General features: G+C 34.7%; 1 protein-coding gene across 1 annotated transcript; it reads right to left on the reverse strand.

The window, feature by feature from the left end:
- Window positions 1–914: 914 nt before the first annotated feature.
- LOC103042078 (junctional adhesion molecule-like) lies at window positions 915–17591 on the reverse strand. Its single transcript, XM_049480290.1, has 10 exons — window positions 17312–17591; window positions 14019–14073; window positions 11312–11464; window positions 10251–10400; window positions 9157–9393; window positions 6669–6907; window positions 4617–4740; window positions 2673–2767; window positions 2507–2574; window positions 915–1626 (listed from the first exon to the last, which is right to left on the reverse strand). The coding sequence occupies exons 2-10, from the start codon at window positions 14053–14055 to the stop codon at window positions 1548–1550; spliced, it is 1182 nt and encodes a 393-aa protein (XP_049336247.1). The 5' UTR covers window positions 14056–14073; window positions 17312–17591; the 3' UTR covers window positions 915–1547.
- Window positions 17592–22902: the final 5311 nt, after the last annotated feature.

The following is a 22902-nucleotide window of genomic DNA, read 5'->3' on the forward strand; positions in this document are numbered from 1 at the left end:
TAAAAGTAACTTATTTACTTTTAAATTAAAAAGAAATACATAAATGAACCAAGTTCATTTTTAACAAAATAATCAGCAGTCAATAATCACATTTACTTTTTCATACTGAAAATACAGTAGACTTAAAAAACATTTAAAATGCCTTGTCTGTATAACGCTACAGGTGTAGGTGATACACAACCCTTTTTTTCTGCAGTAAAATAACTTATTTACAGCCTGAAAATCTGAGGGTTTTGGAATCTCCTACCTAACACTTACAGAAGCTGCCTGTTTTCTCTCTACTTTACTTAATAATTCCAGATCAGTAACAGGAATTAAACGCACATTCTGCAGGTTTGAAATTAGACCTAAGAACTAGGTTTGAGAGACATGAACTGTTTGATTTGTATCCAGGAAAATATTGGCTTTAAAATTAAGTTCAGGAAAGAGCAAATTTTATGATTTTATTCATTATTCATTTTGACATTGAGATTTATTTAAATATTTTTTTTTATATTTTCTATTACAATTACAACTATGCTTTTCATTAATGTTCCTTATCAAACATGAAAGCTTTTTTATGTAATGTTTAAATACAAATCCTCAAGATTCAGTGGTGTAATGTCAAAAAAAAAGGCAATTGACAAAAATCCTGGCTTGTTAAGAGTTTAACTGATAGCACTGATAGCATGCTGGCTAACTTGTGCATAGATTAAAGAGAAAAGTTATCTTTTGACTTGCTAACCCACAAATCTATCTTTTGCTGTGAAGAGTTTTTTTTAAACTCTTCCTCTCAGCTGTAGGTAAAAAGTTTGGCCACCTGTGAAGATCTAACAGCCCCTTATCTGTATAGCTAACAGCGCTAGCGGGAAGCGCTGCTAATCTAAAGCTGGTGCAGATGTAAGAAAACACACACACACATTTAAAGACATGCGCACACATGAAATGTTTATTTAAGGTTTAATTACAGTAGAAAACAGAAATTAGACATTAAAAAGAAACATTTGTTATCTGTTCAAAGGGAACGAAGGTTAGCTGCTAAGCTAAAAATTTGAAAAATATAAATCCTCTGAAACCAAGCATATTTTCATCAGGCAGCAAAATTATATGAATGTATAGAAATATAGAAATATAGCTAGCTATAGTAGCTATGTACCAAAAAAATATTTTGACATAAATCTGAACAAATAAAGCTCCTCATATTTACATTGTTGTGGCTTTCTGAAAACATGCTAGGTTAATATGTTAGCACTGTAGCTACATTTGCTAATTTTTCAAACAGGAATTTATATAGATATAAATTTATGATTTTTTTACCATAATATAAATCAATCTATAAATCAATGATTTTTTAGGTGAAACATTAATTACAGCTGTATATAATCGTGATAGCATCATACTGTAGCTAATATAGAAAACAGAAAAAAAGAAAATAAAAAAGTATGATTTTGTTACCCAGCATTTTTCCGGATTGTTTTTTTTTTTTTTTTTTCTGAAAATAATTTTTTTACACAATTTTTACACAATTATCTTTCTCCATTACCATTCCATTATACTGTCTCACGTTCTCAATCCATGATGTCGTACTGATATCTGGGAAGTGGGGGTGGTCTCTCTCGTTTCCCTGCATGAGGCTGTCTGTCAGTCCTTTTAGGAGAAAATAAAAAGGAATGCATGTAAATAAATAACTTGATTGTTGTTTTATGCATAATTTAAATGATGTAAAAGGTTTCTTGTAAATATTAAAATAAATTAACATTGTGCTACAAAAATGTAACCCAAATTACTGCTTTATAAAAAAAGGGTAAATTGCTCGTATGACCTACAACACTGTGGCCAGGCTGAGAACCATTACATAAAATGTAACTGAATCCTTTATGGAAGGGATTCCTGGTGGGCAAGAATCCACACTAATGTAAGATACTAAAATATTTTTGTTTGATGTTCTGATGTAATAATATAGAGCTCTGGGGAAAAAAACACTTTAGTTTCTGAATCAGTTTCTCTGATTTTGCTATTTATAGGTTTATGTTTGAGTAAAATAAACAGTGTTGTTTTATTCTATAAACTACGGACTACGGATTTCTCCCAAATAAAATTTCAAATAAAAATGTTGTCATTTAGAGCATTTATTTGCAAAAAATGAGAAATGGCTGAAATAACAAAAAAAGATGCAGAACATTTAGACCTCAAATAATGCAAAAGAAGTTCATATTCATAAAGTTTTAAGTTTTTGAGTTCAGAAATCAATATTTGTTGAAATAACCCTGGATTAAAATTTTTAAAACAGTTTTCATGCATCTTGGCATCATGTTCTCCTCCACCAGTCTTACACACTGCTTTTGGATAACTTTATGCCTTTACTCCCGGTGCAAACATTCAAGCAGTTCAGTTTGGTTTGATGATCAGCTTGTGATCATCCATCTTCCTCTTGATTATATTCCAGAGGTTTTCAATTTGGTAAAATCAAAGAAACTCATCATTTTAAAGAGGTCTCTTAATTTGTATTAACGATGAAAAAAAGTACCTGTCACACTGGCAGTAGTTTTTGGGTGTTAGACCTTGGCGCACAGACCTCAGCTTTCGTACCTTTCTCTGTGGAAGAAAGAATATGTTATTAGTCTCTCTCTTTATCTCTCTCTCTCTCTCTCTCTCTCTCTCTCTCTCTCTTTATCTCTTTTTTTATCTCTTACCCTCATTCGCTTGTTCCTACGATGAATCAGTACAATGATGATGATCAGGCCGATCAGAAGGACGAGGGCTGCTGCTGCTCCGACCCAGATCCACACTTTCAGAAGATTGAGCAGAAATTAGGAGAAATTAAGAATACAGCATGCACACACACACACACACACACACACAGTACACACAGTTGTTAGACACGCTTAGTTTGTCAAATGGGTTTGGAGTTTTTTTCAGATTCACTTTCAAAATTACGCCCAGGTGTCACACAGACAAAAAAGAGGTCAAGCCAAAAGACTGAACAGTTTGTCTTCTGATACTTAAGGTAGGTTGAACCTCAGTCTGAACCAAATTTTAAAACTTTACACTCATTGCATTTTAGTTCTGATTTGCATATTGGACAAGGAAACAAAAGAAGATGCCTGGGTCAAGTTCACGACATTGAAGTGAAAAAGTGTTTGCCCCTTCATGATTTCTTTTTGCATGTTTGTCACTCCTAAATGCTTCAGATCATCAAAAAAAAATTGTTAAAAATTATAAATATTATAGTGTGTCCTAATTCAGGGGCTGCATGCATCCTACGAAGGACGAGGTCTACGAAGGTGTGTCCTTTGAAGGATGGGTAGGCTGCAATGGCAGTACTGAAATGGGACAGTCTACCCTACGGAGTATTTCCTGTTTCCTGTTTGAGATTCTACCTGCCACAACTAAAGTCAGAGCTGAGAAATGAGCCAGAGATTTTGATTCTGGTTTTGCTTCAGACCACAAAATACCAAATTAATTAAGTCCAGGTTAATTAACTGTGCAATTACTTAAATATTTCAAATGTGAACGGGTGGGACTGAACATAAACAAATAAAAGGGCGTTTGAAATTAAGTTGAAAAAGTATTATTTAGTTTATAAAATTTATATTATTTAGCTTATGTAAATACATATATAAATATTTATATATCTATAAACTACCATATATAACAAAATAAACATGATACTACACATATACATAAATAATAGACTAAATAATACATATATATATATATATATATATAAACTAAATAAGTTTAATCAAATGATATAATATATAATATTTATAATATCTATAAACTACATAATACTACATATACTACATAATACAGCCGACTCCTCTGCTGACACCGCCCTTTTTTAGCTGAAATAAGCCGACACGCAATGAATCTTGGGATACTGTAGGCTGTGAAGTATGCACCCGGTGGATCCTTCTTTTCCGAGGAAAAGAAGGCCGCATTAGTCGGCCACATTAGAAGGAGTCTTTGAAATTGGACAGTCTAGTCGCACCGCTGTGACGTAATCGCTCTTCAAATGAGTCCTTCAAAGGATGCAGCCCCTGAATTGGGACACACTGTTAGTCAATGACAACACAAGTAAATTGGCCTTGCTCTCTCTGGGTGGGTACAGTAGATGGCGCTCTTTCCGCTCATCACTCCTAGGGTGATGTCGATCAGCACAAGACGTCTGTGAGCTGATGTATCAGAATCGAGTTGCTGCGCTTTCCTCTGAGCGTTAGGGCTGTGATGCTACTCAGCAATGCTACATTAGCAGCAGTTCAAAAAGAGGCGGAGTCTGACTGTGTCGGAGAAGGCATGTGTTAGTCTTCACCCTCTTGGTGTTGGGGAATTACAAGTGATAGGGAGAGTCCTAATGAGTGGCTTGGGTAATTGTTTGTGTAAATTGGGGAGAGAAAATTGAAAAAAAAAAAAAAATGGAAATAAAAAATATATATATACATATTACCAGTTGATCAAATTTGCAGGTTGATTAGCATTAGCAGTGTGCTAATCGCCTCAGTATGTACAGTACATTATTAAGTAGTGTTGGACATAGCCAGGTTTTGCCCAAGTCAAAAGGTTGTGACTCAACATCTAAACACAACACAGATGCTTATAGAAATGGATTAGTTTTAAAGATTGTTCATGCTTACAATTCATTTTTGGGCCTTCAGTTGTCTTCACAACCTCAACCTTCAGCATTACAGAAGTGTTCAAACTCTGTCCATTCTTAAAGGTCACAGTACAGGTATAATTTCCCTTATCAGTATGCCTCACCTGAGAGAGAAGACAGAGGGACACATCTTTCAGTAAAACCAATATTTTACAGACATAGAAAAGAACAGAAACACAGCTGACTGAATAAGCCACTCCCCTAAACATCACTGGATACCTGAAAACATTAGTAACATTAGTGATTAGCAGGGGCGTTACCTGGGTATGTAAAGATGAGGTTTTCCTACTAGCCCACCGCGCGCTGCAAAACCAGCAAACTGATTGGTTGTTTCTCCTAAAAGGCTGAACTTGAACTTGAACTGGCTCCGTGATTAGCGTTTAGAGACTTTCCGTTCACACAGTGGTCTGTGGTCTGTCTCCTTATTAATAATACAGCTAAGCTGACTGAAACGTTTCGGGGCTACTGGAAAATTATTCGGGGATAAAACCCCGGAAGCCCAGGCCAGGCGACATCCCTGGTGATTAGTGAGTAAACATAGGTGGAACTGAGGGAACATTGCAGGGGTGTCCAAACTACGGCCCGCGGGCCATTTGCGGCCCGTTTCCTTTTTTGGAGCGGCCCGCGAGGTATTTTAGAAATAGAATGAAAGTTGGCCCGCTGTTAAGCAGGTTTTTATAATGTGAGATTCAAAGTTGGAACGCTAGGTGTCAGAAACGGCCCAAGAGTCAGAGAGGGTGCGCATTTCTAGCGCAGAAAACCGGGGCAAACTGTCTAAAAGCGGAGAGGGTGCGCATTTCTAGCGCAGAAAAACGGGCCAAAGAGTCTAAAAGTAGAGAGAGTGCACATTTCTAGCGCAGTAAAACAGACCAAAGAGTCTAAAAGCGGAGAGGGTGCGCATTTCTAGCGCAGAAAAACTGACCAAAGAGTCTAAAAGCGGAGAGAGTGCGCATTTCTAGCGCAGAAACACGGGGTAAAAGAGTCTAAAAGTTGCAGTAATTAAGGAGTTTTATATTAAGAGATATCATAAAATTAGACATCAATTTGAAAAATCTTAGTTTACACAACACTGTCAAAGATAAAGATAATTAGTCAAGTAAAATGGTATGTAAATAAAATTAACAGGAAAAAAGTGGAATATTTCATTATTTGTTTTATTACAGAGTCTGTGGCCCGGGACTTCAAATATATTTCTCCTTCTGGCCCCCAACAAAAAAAGTTTGGACACCCCTGGAACATTGGTTAAACCGTCTCAAGAACACAGTGCCTTGCAAAAATATTTGTTCCCCTTAAACTTTTTCACATTTTGTCACCTTACACACTGTAATCCCTAATAAATTAATTCTACTCAAATCATTTGAGGTAATTCGTTGCCTCAAATAAACTACATTTACAAAACTCATTTTTTTTTTTTTAGTAATTCAGAATACTGAATAGATTTAAACAAACGTTCGCTGTTCAAGTTCAACAGACAAACCACAAGTACTTAACACTCAAAATGTGGTGTACCTGATTTTTAAGTTAAAATAACTATCGCACGACCACTCACCATCTTACTTGTCTTACAAGTTTATTGCACTGATTATATTAAGTTGTTCTCACTCAACGTATTCGTATTGTAGTTGTTTTTGTCGCCAAACATTCTAAATTCAACAAGCACCAATAAAATATCTAAATAAAAAATGACATCAAAGTTAAGCTGAATTCACATAGGCTGTCCTCACTGAGATCTGTCCTCAAAGATAAATATGGTACTCTAGAACTCTAGAATCTAATGTATACAACATGTTCTAATTGGGTAAACACTGTTTTTTTTGTTTGTTTGCTGACTAAACAGTTCTGCATGTGTTCCTGTATAGCTATAATATAGTGTTCAATATTAAATATACGAGTAAAAAAATCATAAAAATAAAGACAAAATTAAACATACAAATTAAATGAGAAGAGGTGTGTCCAAACTTGTGACTGGTACTGTTAGTGATGTTTGGGTCAGCTGTACACTACAAATGTGAAAAAAAAACAGCATTCTTACTTTATTCAGCGTCACTTTGAAGTCGTTTTTGAGGATTTCTTTATTAAACATGACTCTAGAATTATTCTCTCCTTTCCATTCTTGGCCTCCTTTTAAAGTTGGGAATTTGAGGCCACTGGGGGAATCATGTGACCATCCTCCCGTTTCTACATGCGGAAGACTCACGGTAGGGAGGGAACACGTCAGGTCTGCAGAGCCTCCTGCAGGTACAGTGACTTCCGCAGGGGAGGTCAGCGGACCTGAGGAGTAAGACAGAGTGATTAACACAGTTCCTCCACTTAAACCTTTCCACAATTTCTCACGTTGCTACCACAAACTTGCATGTAAATGTATTTTATTGGATAAACTTATTTTACATGATAAACTCAACACAAAGTAGCAATTAATTGGGAAGTAAAAAGAAAATGCTGTTTAATAATAGTCTGAATAGTGTTGTGTGCATTTGTATTCAGCTTTGTTTACTCTGAAACCCTTAAAGGACCAATATGTAATTTATTTTCAGTAGTAAATGATAAAATGATTAGGATGTATTATCAGATATTAAGAAAACGTGCCGAGTTAAGGCACTGGCAGCTCTTGTCAGCAGCTCTTGTTCCTAATTATATATATTACTCCACCTGCAGCTATTCCCCGACACTAACTCCACCCCCGAGGTAGCCAGCACATACACTACAGTGAACGATCGGCCTTACAGCAAGGAAGCTAGCAAGCAGGGCTGGTTCCGTTAACCTCTTAAGAGACCTTGGCCCATATACGGGCTACAGGTGTAAGTGATATATCACAAAATCCTTTATCTTACCAGTAAAAAGAGTTATTTATATTATAAAACTTTGAAAAAAGCTTCTATAGAACAGTTGGAGAAGCCGCATGTTTACTCTCTACTTAATAATTTTAGATCAGAAATTAACCCCAAATTCAGTATTGAAAAAAGACATAAAAGAGGACAAGACATTTTTATTATACTTTGTATTTAGGAAAACGTTGATTTAAAAATGTTAAAAGTTCAGGAAAGTGAAATTTTATTCATTATATTTTGACAGTTGCAAATTTACTTCAATATTTTGCAATATTTTCTATTACAACTACAGTTAAGAATTTCAGTAATGTATTTTTCTCAAACGTGAAACCTTTTTCATTTTTGTGTAATGCTAAAAGAGAAATCTTCAAGATACAGCTGTGTAATATCAGGCAGAAATTTGACAAAAATGCTGGCATGTTAAGGGATTAAACGTAAGCTGCTAAACAGGTTAAAAGCCTCAGAATGTCTCAAAAAAGCTCAGTGACCAAAAAAAAGGAATAAAACAAGAGTGAATATTGGCAGTGAGTTCGAAAGGTGGTGGAGACTTAGAGCTTAAAAAGACCAACAAGACCAACCCAGAGCTGCTACCCTTCTCCTGAACAGGTAAGCTAAGCTAACTTGCCAGCTAATTCAGTAAGGAAATCCGCAGCTTAGGTGGAAGAATCTGTCCACAGAAAAACGATTGTGTACTTTACAAATCTGGCATTTATTAAAGAGTGGTAAACAAGAAAAAAAAACATTTTTTGAAAGCAAGCCATACGATGTAGGGGACACAGCAATGTGCAAATGTGGAAAAAGGTGCTCTGCTCAGGAGAGAACAAATTTTAACTTTTTGGCCTAAATGCAAAACGCTATCAAAGAATATTCATGTGTTAGAATTTTAACCCTTGTGTGGTGTTCATATTTTTGTTACTCGTTTACTTTGTTACTTGTATTTAATTCAGCAACATTAAGCAATTCTACATTAAAATGCTTTACACATGCTTGCTTCACCTACATTGCAAGCAATATAAACAGCTTACATGGTTAATATTTGCCCTTTACCTTTCTTATGTTACATTTCTTTTAAAAAGTGCTACTCTTTTTTTTATTAGTTTTTAAAAGAAGATGAATTAAACTCAAGATATGAGTAGAAAATTTGTTTAGTTTCAAATTTACAAATGAAGCAATGTTTATTATCCCTTGGCCAAACATACTGTATGTAATATAAATGTGTGTGGGGGGGGTGTACAGTGTGTGTTTATCGAAAATGTGTTTTGATATATGTTTTTCACAAATAATGAGGCAATGCCAATGAGTTTGAGTTAGAAAAACATATTTTTTAGTATCATTTGATGAAAAATGAAAACGGGTCCCACAGACCCGAACACCACACAAGGGTTAATGACATTAAACCCATTGAGCATCTGTGTCCTAAAATGCATGCCACACTTTCCAGACTTTTATTTGTTTAAACATTTTGAACAGCATCAATCATCAATCATTTGCTTTTCACTTCACTTTCACAATTATGTGCTACTTTGTGTTGGTCTGTTACATGAAAACCTAATAAAATACTGTATATTTAAGTTGTTTAAATTTGTGTTAAATTTGGAAAAGTTCAAGGGTTATGGATACTTTTTCAAGACACTATAGGTAGAGATACTAATGACCAGATTAAAAAGTAAAAAGTGTCTATTTAAAACAAACCTAGAACTGCGATGTCCACAACCAAAGTCTCCACTCTCTTGTTGTCTTCGATCTGACAGGTCCAGCGACCGGAATCAGTGGATTTTACGGATTTCAGGCTGATGGATTTACCAGGACTTTCATAAGTATTCTTATTCTTATTCATCCACCGAATCTGTGCAGTTGGGCTGTTATTAATGTCGCAGGTCAGGGTCAGGTCAGTGGAGTGCAGCACTGTTTCTGAAGGACTCGCAGAGGCTGAGAAAAGAATTAGAAAAGAAAGTACTGATTCGTAGAGTTTAAGATAAAATACATCAAAAAAGAAAAATAAACTCAAATATATTGTACAAATATTGTATTCAACCCATAGTTGAATCAGAACATTCAGGTCAGCACTGAGTTGTTCTACTAATCTTCGAACAGTAAGTGTTTTATGCTTCTTTTTATAGAAAATACATCCTGCTATATATCGCGCAACAGGGCGTGAACAAGATTCACAAGATAATGTGGGACCCGCTGACTGGTGGAGCTGCACCACTGCCCACCACAAATGATTCTGGTGGGTGTTCACCCAGTCTAGTTGGGAAATCTGCCCACTGCGCAAGGCGTAGGGTTTTTTGCTGTGGTCCAGGGTTGTTGGTCAGTGGGCCACCAAATGCCTTGAAATGGCACTGGGTCTAAGATGGCAATGAGCATCATGACACCCCTTGAAATGGGTGTAAGATAGAGTGATGGCAGGTAAAACCAGTAATTTTGTGAGAAGCATTCTATAGAGACAGTTTCTAGATGTGATAGATGATTAAAACAAGACCATTCTTATGTCTACTCTTATCTGAAACTTAACTGATATTAAAGACCGAACTGAATCGAGCTGAATGTACAGCCCAGCTTGATTTAGGGCGTGTCAGTGTGCCTTTGCTATCGTAACAGCGGGAAAAGCATGCCTTGCATGCCTTATCACCACACTGACTGGTGATATATTTAGATAATAGTTTTAATATTCACCTATGAAAGAAAAAAGCATAATAGAAATAAAAACAAAAAAGATGAAAAAGCTTGTAAACCCCCTTCATAGAGGCTCATAAGCCCAACTTCTAAAAGCTTAGTTCTCTCACCTGACATAACATACACTGTGTGCTCCCGTGTGACTCTTCTATTCCCATCTTGTCCAGTACATTTGTACGTTCCAGAATCAGCTGTTTTCAGTGAAGGGACCTTCAGCGTACTTTCGATTAACTTCACTTTTTTACCAAGTTCAGTTTTCGCTTTAAAATAAAAGCATTCAGATTACACACAGAACAGTTTACAGAACATGATCTCTAATCACACACTCATGTGGAGGCTGTATGGGCAACTCCCAACTAAACAGAACATTTTGTCATCAGGTTATACAGTGATGTGAAAAAGAACTTCCCCCTTACAGATTTCTTTTGCTTTTGCTTTTTTTTTGTCATACTTTCTTTTCCTAAATACAAAAAGCAGTTTTTAATGAACGATTTTAACTGATTACCCACACTTCTGAAACTGTCTTTATGGGAGAGTTCCAAGGCTAAAACACTGTTGACCAAAAATAACACAACAGCCCATCTCACATTTACCATAAAAAAAAAAAACATTTTGATGATCCTCGAGACGTGGACGGTTTTGAAAGGTGTTTAGCAATACATCTGGCGTAAAACTAACACAATTTCAGAAAAAGAACATCCTACTGAATGTAAAACATGGTGGTGGTAGTGTGATGGTCTGGGGCTGCTTTGCTGCTTGCTGTAACTGATGGAACCAGGAATTCAGCCCATCTGTTTGTGACCTTACGCTCAGGCGTACTTCTGCAGCAGGACAATTATCCAAAGCAGTCCCTCAAGGCAAGTGGCTTTAAAAAAAATAATATGAAAGTTTTGTAGTGACCTAGTTAAAGTCTGATTGAGATGCTGTGGATGATCTTAAACAGGATGTTTATGCTGGAAAATGGTTTGGATAGATTGTTTCCCTTAATTACTTAAATCAATCAATTAAAAACTGCTTTTTGTATTTACTCAGGTTATCTAGCTCATGTTCCACCTATGCAAGCCCTACATGAGCATGTTGTTGGCAGCCATGTTTCTTAAAATCCCAAGCTTTGAATTGTATTTATCTTTGATGCTAAAGAAGCAGAAAGGCTAAAGACAATATCAGATACCTCTGGTTGTACCAATCTTGACACTTATAACCTGTTCATTATTGTGATACCACGTCAGCGCCTTGTTGGAGTCTGCTGTTCCACAGTCCATACTCACAACATCTCCAGTTTTATTATAGAACACATGACATCCTCCCATGGCTACACAAAGAGCTGAAAAAGAGAGAAGAAAAAGTTTATTGCAGTGTTTATTGCAGTCTGTGCACAGTCTCTTTACCTCTATCGTTAATTAACCTTTGGTAAAGCTTTTGGTTATACAAAGAACAGTGAACACTCCAAAAAACATTCTTAACTGCTTAAATTGCTCTTTGTTTAGTGAAAAGGTTCCACTATTTTGCATTTTATTGATCCAAATCACTGAATGAATTCATGTGTTTCAATCACTTCCATGGCAACAAGTACAGAAAAAACATGGTATTATATCATTCAGTTTAATTATTTTTTTAATGGTTCTAAGTTGTCCCAAAAAGGGTTTTGTTGCTGTTACAAACCACTTAATTTTCCTCTTAATTAGGGCGCTTGTTTGAAGCTCCACCACAGAGCGAGAAAGAGGAAAGAGTTTCTAGCACATTCAACCAGTGTTTAACTAACTGTGACTGTTCTAGTCAGCCAGTCTTGCCCCTGAATATCTTAGACCAGGGGTGTCCAAACTACAGCCTGCGGTCCATTTGCTGCCCGTTTCCTTTTTTGGAGCGGCCCGCGAGGTATTTTAGAAATAGAATGAAAGTTGTTTTTTATAATATGAGATTCAAAGTTTGAACGCTAGGTGTCAGAAACGGGCCAAAGAGTCTAAAAGCAGAGAGAGTGTTCAGTTGTAGCACAGAAAACTGGCCAAAGAGTCTAAAAGCAGAGAGAGTGTTCAGTTGTAGCGCAGAAAACGGGCCAAAGAGTCTAAAAGTGGGGAGAGTGTTCAGTTTTAGTGTAGAAAAACGGGCCAAAGAGTCTAAAAGTGGTGAGAAAGTTCAGTTTTAGCGCAGAAAAACAGGCCAAAGAGTCTAAAAGTGGCGAGAGAGTTCAGTTTTAGTGTAGAAAAACGGGCCAAAGAGTCTAAAAGTGGCGAGAAAGTTCAGTTTTAGCGCAGAAAAACAGGCCAAAGAGTCTAAAAGTGGCGAGAGAGTTCAGTTTTAGCGCGAAAAATGGGCCAAAGAGTCTAAAAGTGGCAAGAATGTTCAGTTGTAGTGCAAAAAAGGGCAAAAGAGTCTAAAAGTTGCCGTAATTAAGGAGTTTAATATTAAGAGACATCATGAAATGAAACATAAATTTGAAAAATCTTAGTTTACACAACACTGTCAAAGATAAAGATTGTGACTTCAAATATATTACTCCTTCTGGAATATAATCAAGAGGAAAATGGATGATCACAAGCCATCAAAACAAGCTGAACTGCTCGAATTTTTGCACCAGCAGTGAGTAGCATAAAGTTATCCAAAAGCAGTTTGTAAGACTGGTGGAGGGAAAATGCCAAGATGCATGAAAACTGTGATTTAAAAATCAGGGTTATTACACCAAATATTGATTTCTGAACTCTTAAAACTTAATGAATATCCATTTTATGTTTTCTTTGAATTATTTGAGTTCTGAAAGCTCTGCATATTTTTCTGCTGATAAATGCCCTAAAAGACAATATCACATTTAATGTTTAGTTAAGAAAATTTGAAGGAATAACAGCTTTCATGCATCTTGGAAATGCTCTCCACCAGTCTTACACACTGCTTTTGGGTGACCTTATGCCTTATATGCAAAAATTCAAGCAGTACAAAATAAAAAAAGAAAAAGAAATTCAGCTTAGATACGGAACCCGAAATATTGGCATAAACAACAAACACCAACTACAAAATGACGACACGACTGCAGTGGTCTATGGTAAAGCAGGTCTCTCTCCATGTTTAGTGTTTTTTGAGTATTTTAGTCATTGTAGAACCAAATTTTATTTATTTTATTCAAGACGTTAAAAAAAGTCAACTCCTCGGTATACCAGTTCACAAATGCTGTACAGTACATAGATTATAGATAAAAAAATAATGCTGTGTAGTGCTTACTGGAGCTAATGCTACATGAGGTGACCAGAAAGAACCCTGAAAATCAGCGTCTCATAAAATTAGAGTATTACATAAGACTAATTGGTACTTTTGACAGTGTGGGAAGTGAGCCAAATCCTGCTGGAAAATAAAATCCACATCATGGATTCATCATCCAAATCATCATTGATCAACAGTTAATTTTGCATTTCATTTGTAAATCATGGGAGCAGAGTCTGGAGGAAGAGTGGAGAGACACACAGTCCAACTGCTTGAGGTCTAGTGTGAAGTTTCCACCAATCAGTGATGGTTTGGAGTAACATGTCTGTCATCTGCTGGTGTTGATCCACTGTGTTTTATTATCAAGTCTAAAGTCAGTGCAGTTTTGTTTTCCCACAAAATCTTACAGCACTTCATGCTTCCCTCTGCTGACAACTTTTATGGAGATGTGGATTTCATTTTCCAGCAGGACTTGGCACACTGCTCACACTGCCAAAAGTACCAATTGGTCTTATATAATATTCTCATTTTCTGAGATACTGATTTTTGGGTTTTCATTGGCTGTAAGCCATAAAATAATCATCAACAATAAAAGTAATAATCGCCTAAAATAGATCACTCTGTGTGAAATACATCTCTATAATATATGAGTTTCACAATTTGAACTGAATTGCTGAAACTCCACTCACCCAAACAGATCCAAAGGTAGGGTTTTGATAGAGCCATTGAAGTTCTGTTCAGCTTCTGAAATAAGAAGAAGAAAGAAATGACTCTACTTTTTTTTTTTTTATGCATCTCGTCTTGGTTTAAGGTCTACAGGATGTTGTTATGCTAGGTTGCCTGCATTTAGATCGTCGTCTTGATCATCTCTGTGGTTTTAGGGGGTTCTTACACCAAGAACAAGGTGCTGTGCTCTTAAAACACAGCAGAGAAATGTTCAACATGTGCATCAACAAGGTTAATTTGAGCAGTTTAAATGTACTTTTGTAGGACAAATAGGACATTTATATATATAATACTCTGGAAAAATATAATGATTAGTTTCTTTGATTTTAACAAATTGAAAAGCTCTGGAATATAATCAAGAGGACGATGGATGATCACAAACCATCAAACCAAACTGAACTGCTTGAATGTTTGCACCAGGAGTAAAGGCATAAAGTTATCCAAAAGCAGTGTGTAAGACTGGTGGAGGAGAACATTCCAAGATGCATGAAAACTGTGATTAAAAACAGGGTTATTCCACCAAATATTGATTTCTGAACTCTTAAAACTTTTTGGATATAAACTTATTTTCTTTGCATTATTTGAGTTCTGAAAGCTCTGCATTTTTTCTGCTAATAAATGCCCTAAAAGACAATATCTCATTTAATGTTTAGATAAAAAAAAAAATTGAAGGAATAACAGATTTCATGCATCTTGGAATGCTCTCCACCAGTCTTACACACTGCTTTGGGTGACCTTTGGCCTTATACGCACAAAATTCATGCAAAAAAAGCAGTATAAAACAGAGCCATTTTACTTGTATTATTATTATTATTATTATTATTATTATTATTATTATTATTATTATTGTTATTGTTATTATTATTAATGCTGTTATAATAATAATAATAATAATAATAATAATAATAATTATTATTATTATTATTATTATTATTATGCATATTAATATACATAAAATACAAAAATGTGCCGGAATTAAAGAGCAGTGATGCGTTGAGTTTATTTTAAATTAATACAGAATTTATCGTTTTGCGCACCACTGTTTATTCAATAGCACTTTCTACTCTGATCTAAATTAACTAGTTTTTACAAAATGTATATAAGCAATTTATTAGAACTTTCAATAAACCCCTGATTTCTACATTAATTTCTGCTTTGTTCGTGCATTTATTTCATATTTTACAGTTATGGTTATTTTATCTTTTATAATATATATCAATTATTTTGCAAATATTATAATTTAATATATTTATTTTGTTTTAAATACGTTATATTTATTTTTTTTATGTAAAAATGCGATTTACTTTTTTGTGCTAAATTAACCTCCGAGAAATAATTTCGTAAAATGTGTAAAAAACCTTAAATTAAATTAGTGAAACTTTTCTATAAAAGAAACCACAATCATTTAGTAAAACATATTACGTAAATAATAGTATTTTAGTGATTCTAGTGAAAAGGCCACAGTTCTACAGGTGAACCCTTAAACAACCACACTGATGCACAACAGCTTCTCCTATAATCTGCATAAATTTATTTACTAAAATTCTGTCAAAATTAAAGTGGAATTAAATATGTATTAAATAAACAAATTAACATAAAAAAAATAAATAAATGACTCTTCAGTTCAATTAATGTAGAATACTCAGATATACGCTGCATAAGCTCAGCTATGACATTTAATTTTTATCAATATTAAAATCACAAATGTACCATTTTTTTGCTTAAAACTGTTCTATAAAGTGCTTAGAAATATGTGTAAAGGCTCTTTAGTAGTAACTGTTATGTACAGTTTGAACACATGACCGAATAAAGCAGGAAAAGTTTTTTAAATGGTTCTATAAAGTAGTAAACAATGATCCTGCTATTATAAAAAAAATCAAACTATAATAAAATGTTTGCTAATATATATATATATTTTTAACATTTTCTTTAATTAATAACTGTAATTCACTTTTTGTTTTATTAATTATTTATTTTCCAGTTCAATTACAACAAAATACTCAGATATTGCATATTGCATATTCTCAGCTACAACATTAACTTTATCGGTTTTAAAATTAGAGATGGACCATTTTTTGCTTAAATATGTTCCTCAAAGTTTTTTTCAAAAATATTTGAAAAGCTATTTATTAAAGAGTAAAGTTTAAAAACATGAAAACACTCATTTAAACTAGATAACATGTTTAAGAAATAAACTTTCTTTGAATGGGTCTATACCTATTAATACGAATCAAACTGTATTTTAAAATTTTATAATTGTTTTTTTTTTTTTGCATTTTTTTTCATTAATAACTAAACAATAAAACACTGAAATTCACATCTTTTATTAATTACTCCTTTCTGTTCAGTTAATCCAGAATGCTCAGATATATGCTGTATAATCTCACCTACAACATTTACTTTATTGGTTTTACAATCACAGGTGGACAATTTTTTGCTGTAATATTTCCTTAATACCCCTAAAAATGTACTAATGAAACCTTGACTAAATAAAAACATGTTTAAATGTCCTTTTAAATTTTTTAAATCACTTTAAAATATACATAATGGAAAACAAGCTGCACAAACACTGGATAAAATAGTGTATATGGTTATATGGTATGGTTCTACACAACATTATGATTTCCTTTCATTACCAACTTAACAATAAAACTGAATTTTACCTCTTTTATCATTTTTTTTCTCAGTTTAATTAATCCAGGATACTCAGTAAATGCTGCATGTGCTCAAATACAATATTAACTTTATCGGTTTTAAAATCACAGGCTTAAAATTTTCCTTAAAGTACTTAAAATATTTAATATTTATAAAAAATATATATGTAGTATAAAAACTGAACAAAGCTGGCTACCTTTTTTTTATTAATTAACAACTTAACAACAAAAAACATTGAATTTTACATATTTTATGCTTCAGTTCAATTAATACAGCATTGGCTCAGCTACCAATTACATTTTATGGGCTTTACAATCCCAGGTTATTTTTTATATATATAATATTATGTCCTTCAAAGCACCTAAAATATACAGATTTTTTTTGTGTACAGTATAAAAACATGACTAAACTAAGCTGGATACAATTGTTTATTGCACATCTTTAAATAACCTTTTTTAAAATGATTAAATACAAATATTGCTATCAATCTAAAAATACAACACTAAAATTTGCTTCTTTTTTAATGTTTTAAAATGTTTAAATGTTGTTATTGGACATAAAAACAAGGTAAAAGTAGAATCGGATTATTTTTAGTACTTACTTTAGAGCTGAGCTGAAAAGAGTCTCCTATCAAAGAGCTGAGAACACTGATCTCATACAGAGAAAGAAAAATAGAGAGAGAGAGAGAGAGAGAGAGAGAGAGGGTGTTTCCTTAGAGAGCGGAAGAGAGCAGTACACAGCTTATTGTGGAGGTAATCGCTGTTGCTGTATTTTTAAGCATGATTGCTCCTTCATAATCAGATTACAGCAGTTATTTGATTATTCGAGTAGTGATAGAAACAGCATAGTCTGATTTTTTATATCAAGAGTAAGATGGAAAAATCTGATAAAAAACAAATCTGATAAAAAAAGAGCTGAATTTTAGCACAGTACTGATATATCTCAGTGCATGTTAAACGTTTGACCAGAGTATTCTGGGATGTTTCAGTCTGCGCATGCGTAAAAACAGACCCGAACAGTGTTTAACACACAGCACCCACAAGATGGAGACCAAACACTTTCAGAGCAAACTCTGTAAAACTGAAGGATTTAACCTTCCTTTCAGACCTGAATTATTTTACATTAATCTGAAAAAAGAAGAAAAAAAAGGGAATGTTGTTTTCTGCAAAGGTGTCTAAAATAAAACAAAATTCACATTCATTACTCTGTAGATAGAAGTACAGATACTAGAGTTTAAAATACTTCTGTAGAAGTTGAAGTAAGTTATCAACTTAAGCTCACTTTTACACTTTGATTAAAAGTATAAAAGCAAAGTATAAAAGCAAAAGTATCTTAAATAAGAACTCTGGTGTTTTAAAATTGACTTTTTTTGTAGTAAAACATAATGAAAAGTACTTTGATGAATAGCACACCTCCGCTCTCCCACAGCATCCCGAGATCCAGAAATTTTAAAAGTTTGTCCGAACACCCTTCAGACTGGGTGACACGGGGTAAGTTATATTTTGCCCAGATAAATCACTTTTTCTACCATTATCCAGCTCAAAGTCGCTCCACACCTCCTTGCTAGAATCCGGAGAGCCCTGACATTTAAAACGAGGCATTAAGTACAAATTAAAGTGCACTAGAAGCTTATTAAAAACACTGTTTACATCCTATAGTACTAGCTTCAGCTCCGTGCGCCGCCATCATTGTCCTGAAAATAACAAACACAGTAAAATTAGCAGTGCTAAGTGTTTACTTTAACACTCCTTCGGAGCATATATGGTCCCACTGTACAGAGAGTAAAAACTACACTGATAGCAGCATTAAATGTTCAATGTTAATATGACACTGTGCAGTGTACTAATTCTAACTCATGCTAGTGTTGTTTATTAGTGTTATAGCAACACCTAAAGGGTTCATTTTACATTGTTTGGTGTATATATGGTTCCACACAACAAAAAATAAATATTATTAATTTATATTAAAGTGTTAAACTTAGTATTAATGACATTGAATAGTGAAAATGAAATAAAATAAAGACGAAAACATATACTATTTTATTGTTTAGGTTCTTGGTATTTTTATTTTAAATATATAACATTTAAACACTTTCATAGATATGAATCAATCTGAAGTATAGGTGCCACAAGGAGTAATTTTGAACACAGCGCAAAACTTACCTATTGCGTAGTTTAAGGTGGACCAGAAAAAAATCCACCTTAAATTGTAGCTAAAGAAGTTATCTAGCTAGCCTAAATGCTGGGACTGCAAATGACAGAATTTAATGGCTGTGCCATTTATTTAGATAGCTTGCGTTGGTAGATACATAAGCTAGCTAGCTAGATACGTAACTTTAGGTTGTTTCTTGTGATAAGTTGCCCGTTTCACGTACGCTAAGGCTAGCTAGCTAGCTAGGTTAGCTAACTAGACTTTTTCTGGCAAGAGGTTCCCCATTTAACCCAAGTTAAAGCTAGCTAATGCTATACTTTTTGTTTAACTTTTGAGAAGACTTCCGCCTCACGTCAGCTAGCTAACCAGCTAGATTAGCTGTTTCTTTTTAAGAAGTCCCTGTTTCACATCAGCTAGCTGAGCAAGTTTAGTTGTTTAAGAGAAGATTAAGATTAAGAGAGGTTAATTCTTCTCTTCAGCTAGCTTAGCTAGCCAGTTTATTGTGAGAAATTTCCAGTTTTACCTCAGCTAGCGTTTGTTAGGCTAGCTAGCTAGCTAACTAGCTAACTTACTAACAAAAGGGCATTCTAAAACTCTGTATTAGAACAAATCATTAACAATGTTTAAACGATATTTAAAATTAAAAAACACATTTAATACATGGTAATAGTGATGGGTCTGACGACCCTGAAACCTCGACACATGCGCCGAGCTGTCAAGGCGAAACCCGTGTCGGTGCGCGTATCAAGTTAAGGAAAACCACGTGACCGATACACTGCCTGTATCGTTTGGTAGCGATGGGTCTGACGACACTGAAACTTCAGCGCATGCACCGAGCAAACAAGGCGAGCCCCTGGCTGCGTCCAGAAACTTTTGCTACTCCTCCTCTCCTACTCCTCCTTTCCTACTCCTCCTCTCCTACCCCGGAAGAAGGTGGAGGAATCGAGGAGAGGAGAGGAGGAGGAGGAATGGAGGGAAGGAGCTGTAATTGGGGAAATGGGACAGCTGATCCCTTTTAGATAGGATGTTGACTACCGATGAACTGAGCCAATCACAACGTTCACTTTCAGCACGTTTCAGAACATTACTATCACACACAGCTAAAAATTCAGATATTCCAATAAAATCCTGTTTACTCCCAGCCGCATTTTTGGCCGCATCTCTGGCCAGTGACTCTGGCAGCCCTGTCTGACCTCAGCCTTATGAGGGATTCAGTTCCTCATCAGTCCCTAAGTTAAAATAAATAAGTAAATAAATGAATTAATTACAATTATATATATATATATATATATATATATATATATATATATATATATATATATATATATATATAATAAATAATATATGTTTTTATATGTATAACATGATACACATAGGGTCATAAATATAGTTTTACTGAGCATACAGTTTATCTAAACTATAAATTATATTACTGCTTTACTGGCTGTTTAATTAGATAAGGAACCTAGTTAATTAATATGTTTATGACGTATATTTGGGCGTTGCCTTCCCCATTTTCGTGTGCTCTGTGGGCGTGGATGCAGTGATGTCATTGGAAAATCCTTAAAAGTCTTCCGGAGTAGGATACACTGATGTAACCTCCGTTGGAAGCCTACTACAGGTGGATTTTAAGCGGCTTCTTTCGTCTCCTACGGTATTCGGACAGGCGGCAAGATGGCGTCACGAAATCAGTTTCCGGGTCACGGAGGAGAGGAGGAGGATCGGTAGGAAAAAGGAGACACTTTTGGGGTTTCTGGACGCAGCCCCTGTGTCGGACCGCGTATCATTTTAAGGAAAACCACGTGACCGATGCATTTCCTCGCGCAGTTGCTTGCAATGACTTTCGCAACACAGTTTCAACACAGTGTCGATACAGTTTGGGAAATGTGCCATACACCCAATGAGGCTTCATCTGCCCATCACTACATGGTAAACCAATACAAAAAAATATTTAAAGTCACTACTTATCAAATAAGAGAGTTTAAGGCATACCTGTCAAGTCTCCCGTTTTGGCCGGGAAACTACCGTATTTTCCCGTAAATTTCCCGTATTTTATTAAAATAAAAAAATATATATTATTGAGGATACAGGGCACTGACCGCTCTGTGTCTCTTAACCAATCGTGGAGCCGGTTCAAGGAGAAAGTCCCGCCTTTCAGGAGAAACAGCCAATCAGCTTGCAAGGAGGGTCAGTGTGGGGAAGCCCCGCCCTCCTCGCTGTGAGTTCAGGCAGCTAGTCGGAGCTGCTGATGTTAAAACATACATGCAGCGATTTTTCTAAAAGAAAGGTAACGGTAGTCTAATCATGGAAACTGTGATGAGATTTTTCTGATAGCTGCTTAAAAATACTCCGAAATAAAACACACAGATTAAACCTTTTAAAATTAAAAAAATTACAGCTTGTGACTCAGTTTAACTAGAAATGTGGAGAGGACTGACATTAACTGAACTGATCAGGGGTGGAGTGATCAAAAGGAAGAAGTATTAATTAAAAATCATTGTTTAGGCCCCTTAGGACAAATTTTTACTGATGGAATATATCTGGTCCATGTCCTTTTAGTTAAAGCTCATAATACCATTTTTAGGTCACCAACAGTCATTTTGCAGAATTTGTGCACTCTTTGTTCAATTTTAAATCCATTAAATAAATAAAAAATATATCATATAAAAGAGTGCATTTATTACAAAAAAGACATGAAATCTTAAATAAATAAAAAAGATATAGAAAAGGGTTTTTAATTTGGCTGTATTAAAAGAATGACATATGTAGGAATGTCCACAACATGTTCAGATTCTGATAATCTAATTGTAGTGTGTAAGTGGTTCACATGTGGTTATTTTAGATTTTTTGTAAACCTGTTTTAAAATGTAAGAGATACTGAACCTTCGTTGGGCTGGTGGGACGGCTTTAAGCGGACAGAGGAAAATATCCCTTATTTTTAAATCTAAAACTTGACAGGTATGGTTTAAGGGCAAAAAAAAGACACACCTGCTGGTATGGCTGAATCACGAAGAAAAGTGGCAGCTGATGAACTTTGAGTGTAGCATTTCAACACTGAGAGTTGTTAGGATAACAACTTTTATATGCATAGCAGTTTTATAGCAGTCGGTGCCAGGAGTAATGGTGGTGCTCAGAGCTGAAGCTAGCGTTATAGGATGTAAACAGTGGTTTTTAATAAGCTTCTTGTGCAGTTTTTAAGTTATTAATGCCTCGTTTTAAAAGTCAGGGCTCTCTGGATTCTAGCAAGGAGATGTGGAGCTAGTTTGAGCTGGAAAACGGTGGAAAAAGCAATTTAACTGGGTAAATTATGCCCTGTGGCACCCAGTCTTAAAGGTGATTGGACAAACTGTCATCTGCTGGTGTTGATCCACTGTGTTTTATTATCAAGTCTAAAGTCAGTTGCACTTCATGCTTCCCTCTGCTGACAACTTTTATATGAAGATGCAGATTTAATTTTCCAGCAGGACTTGCCAAATGTACCAACCCGGGCTTATATAATAAAATTTTCTAAGATACTGATTTTTGGGTTTTCATTGCCTGTAAGCCATAATCAACAACAATAAAAGAAATGAATGCTTAAAATATATCACTCTGTGTGTAATACATCTAAATAATATATGAGTTTTACATTTTTAACTGAATTACTGAAATAAAGTAACTTTTCAATCAAATTCATAGTAATTTTTGCTGCACTTAGAGAAATTAAAAGAAACTGTCAACTTTGTTGAAACTCTACTCACTGCTGACCCCTAGGGAGGAAAGGAGTATATAGCTGTTTTGCATGTGAGAACTGTATTTTAAATGATACATATATATATATATATATATATATATATATATATATATATATATATATATATATATATATATATATATATATATATATATATATTAGAATTTGGGAAGATACTAGTAAAACATGTTTGTATATTTAAATAAGGGGCCAAATGAGCCAAATTAACCCAAATGAAAAGAAATCTTAGATATAAATTTGCCAGTGACACATCAAGATCTTATTATGTAATCTTATTGCTGCACTCA

Source organism: Astyanax mexicanus, chromosome 6 (genome assembly GCF_023375975.1).
Source record: "Astyanax mexicanus isolate ESR-SI-001 chromosome 6, AstMex3_surface, whole genome shotgun sequence".
In the NCBI taxonomy this organism is placed as follows: Eukaryota; Metazoa; Chordata; class Actinopteri; order Characiformes; family Acestrorhamphidae; genus Astyanax; species Astyanax mexicanus.

Coding starts and splice junctions, on each gene's coding strand:
- LOC103042078 (XM_049480290.1), bottom strand. CDS start 14,055: ATGGCTCTATCAAAACCCTACCTTTGGATCTGTTTGG. Junction 4,741..6,668: donor TCAAAGTGACGCTGAATAAA/GTAAGAATGCTG, acceptor CTTCTCTCTCAG/GTGAGGCATACTGATAAGGG. Junction 2,575..2,672: donor GTAGGAACAAGCGAATGAGG/GTAAGAGATAAA, acceptor TTTCTTCCACAG/AGAAAGGTACGAAAGCTGAG.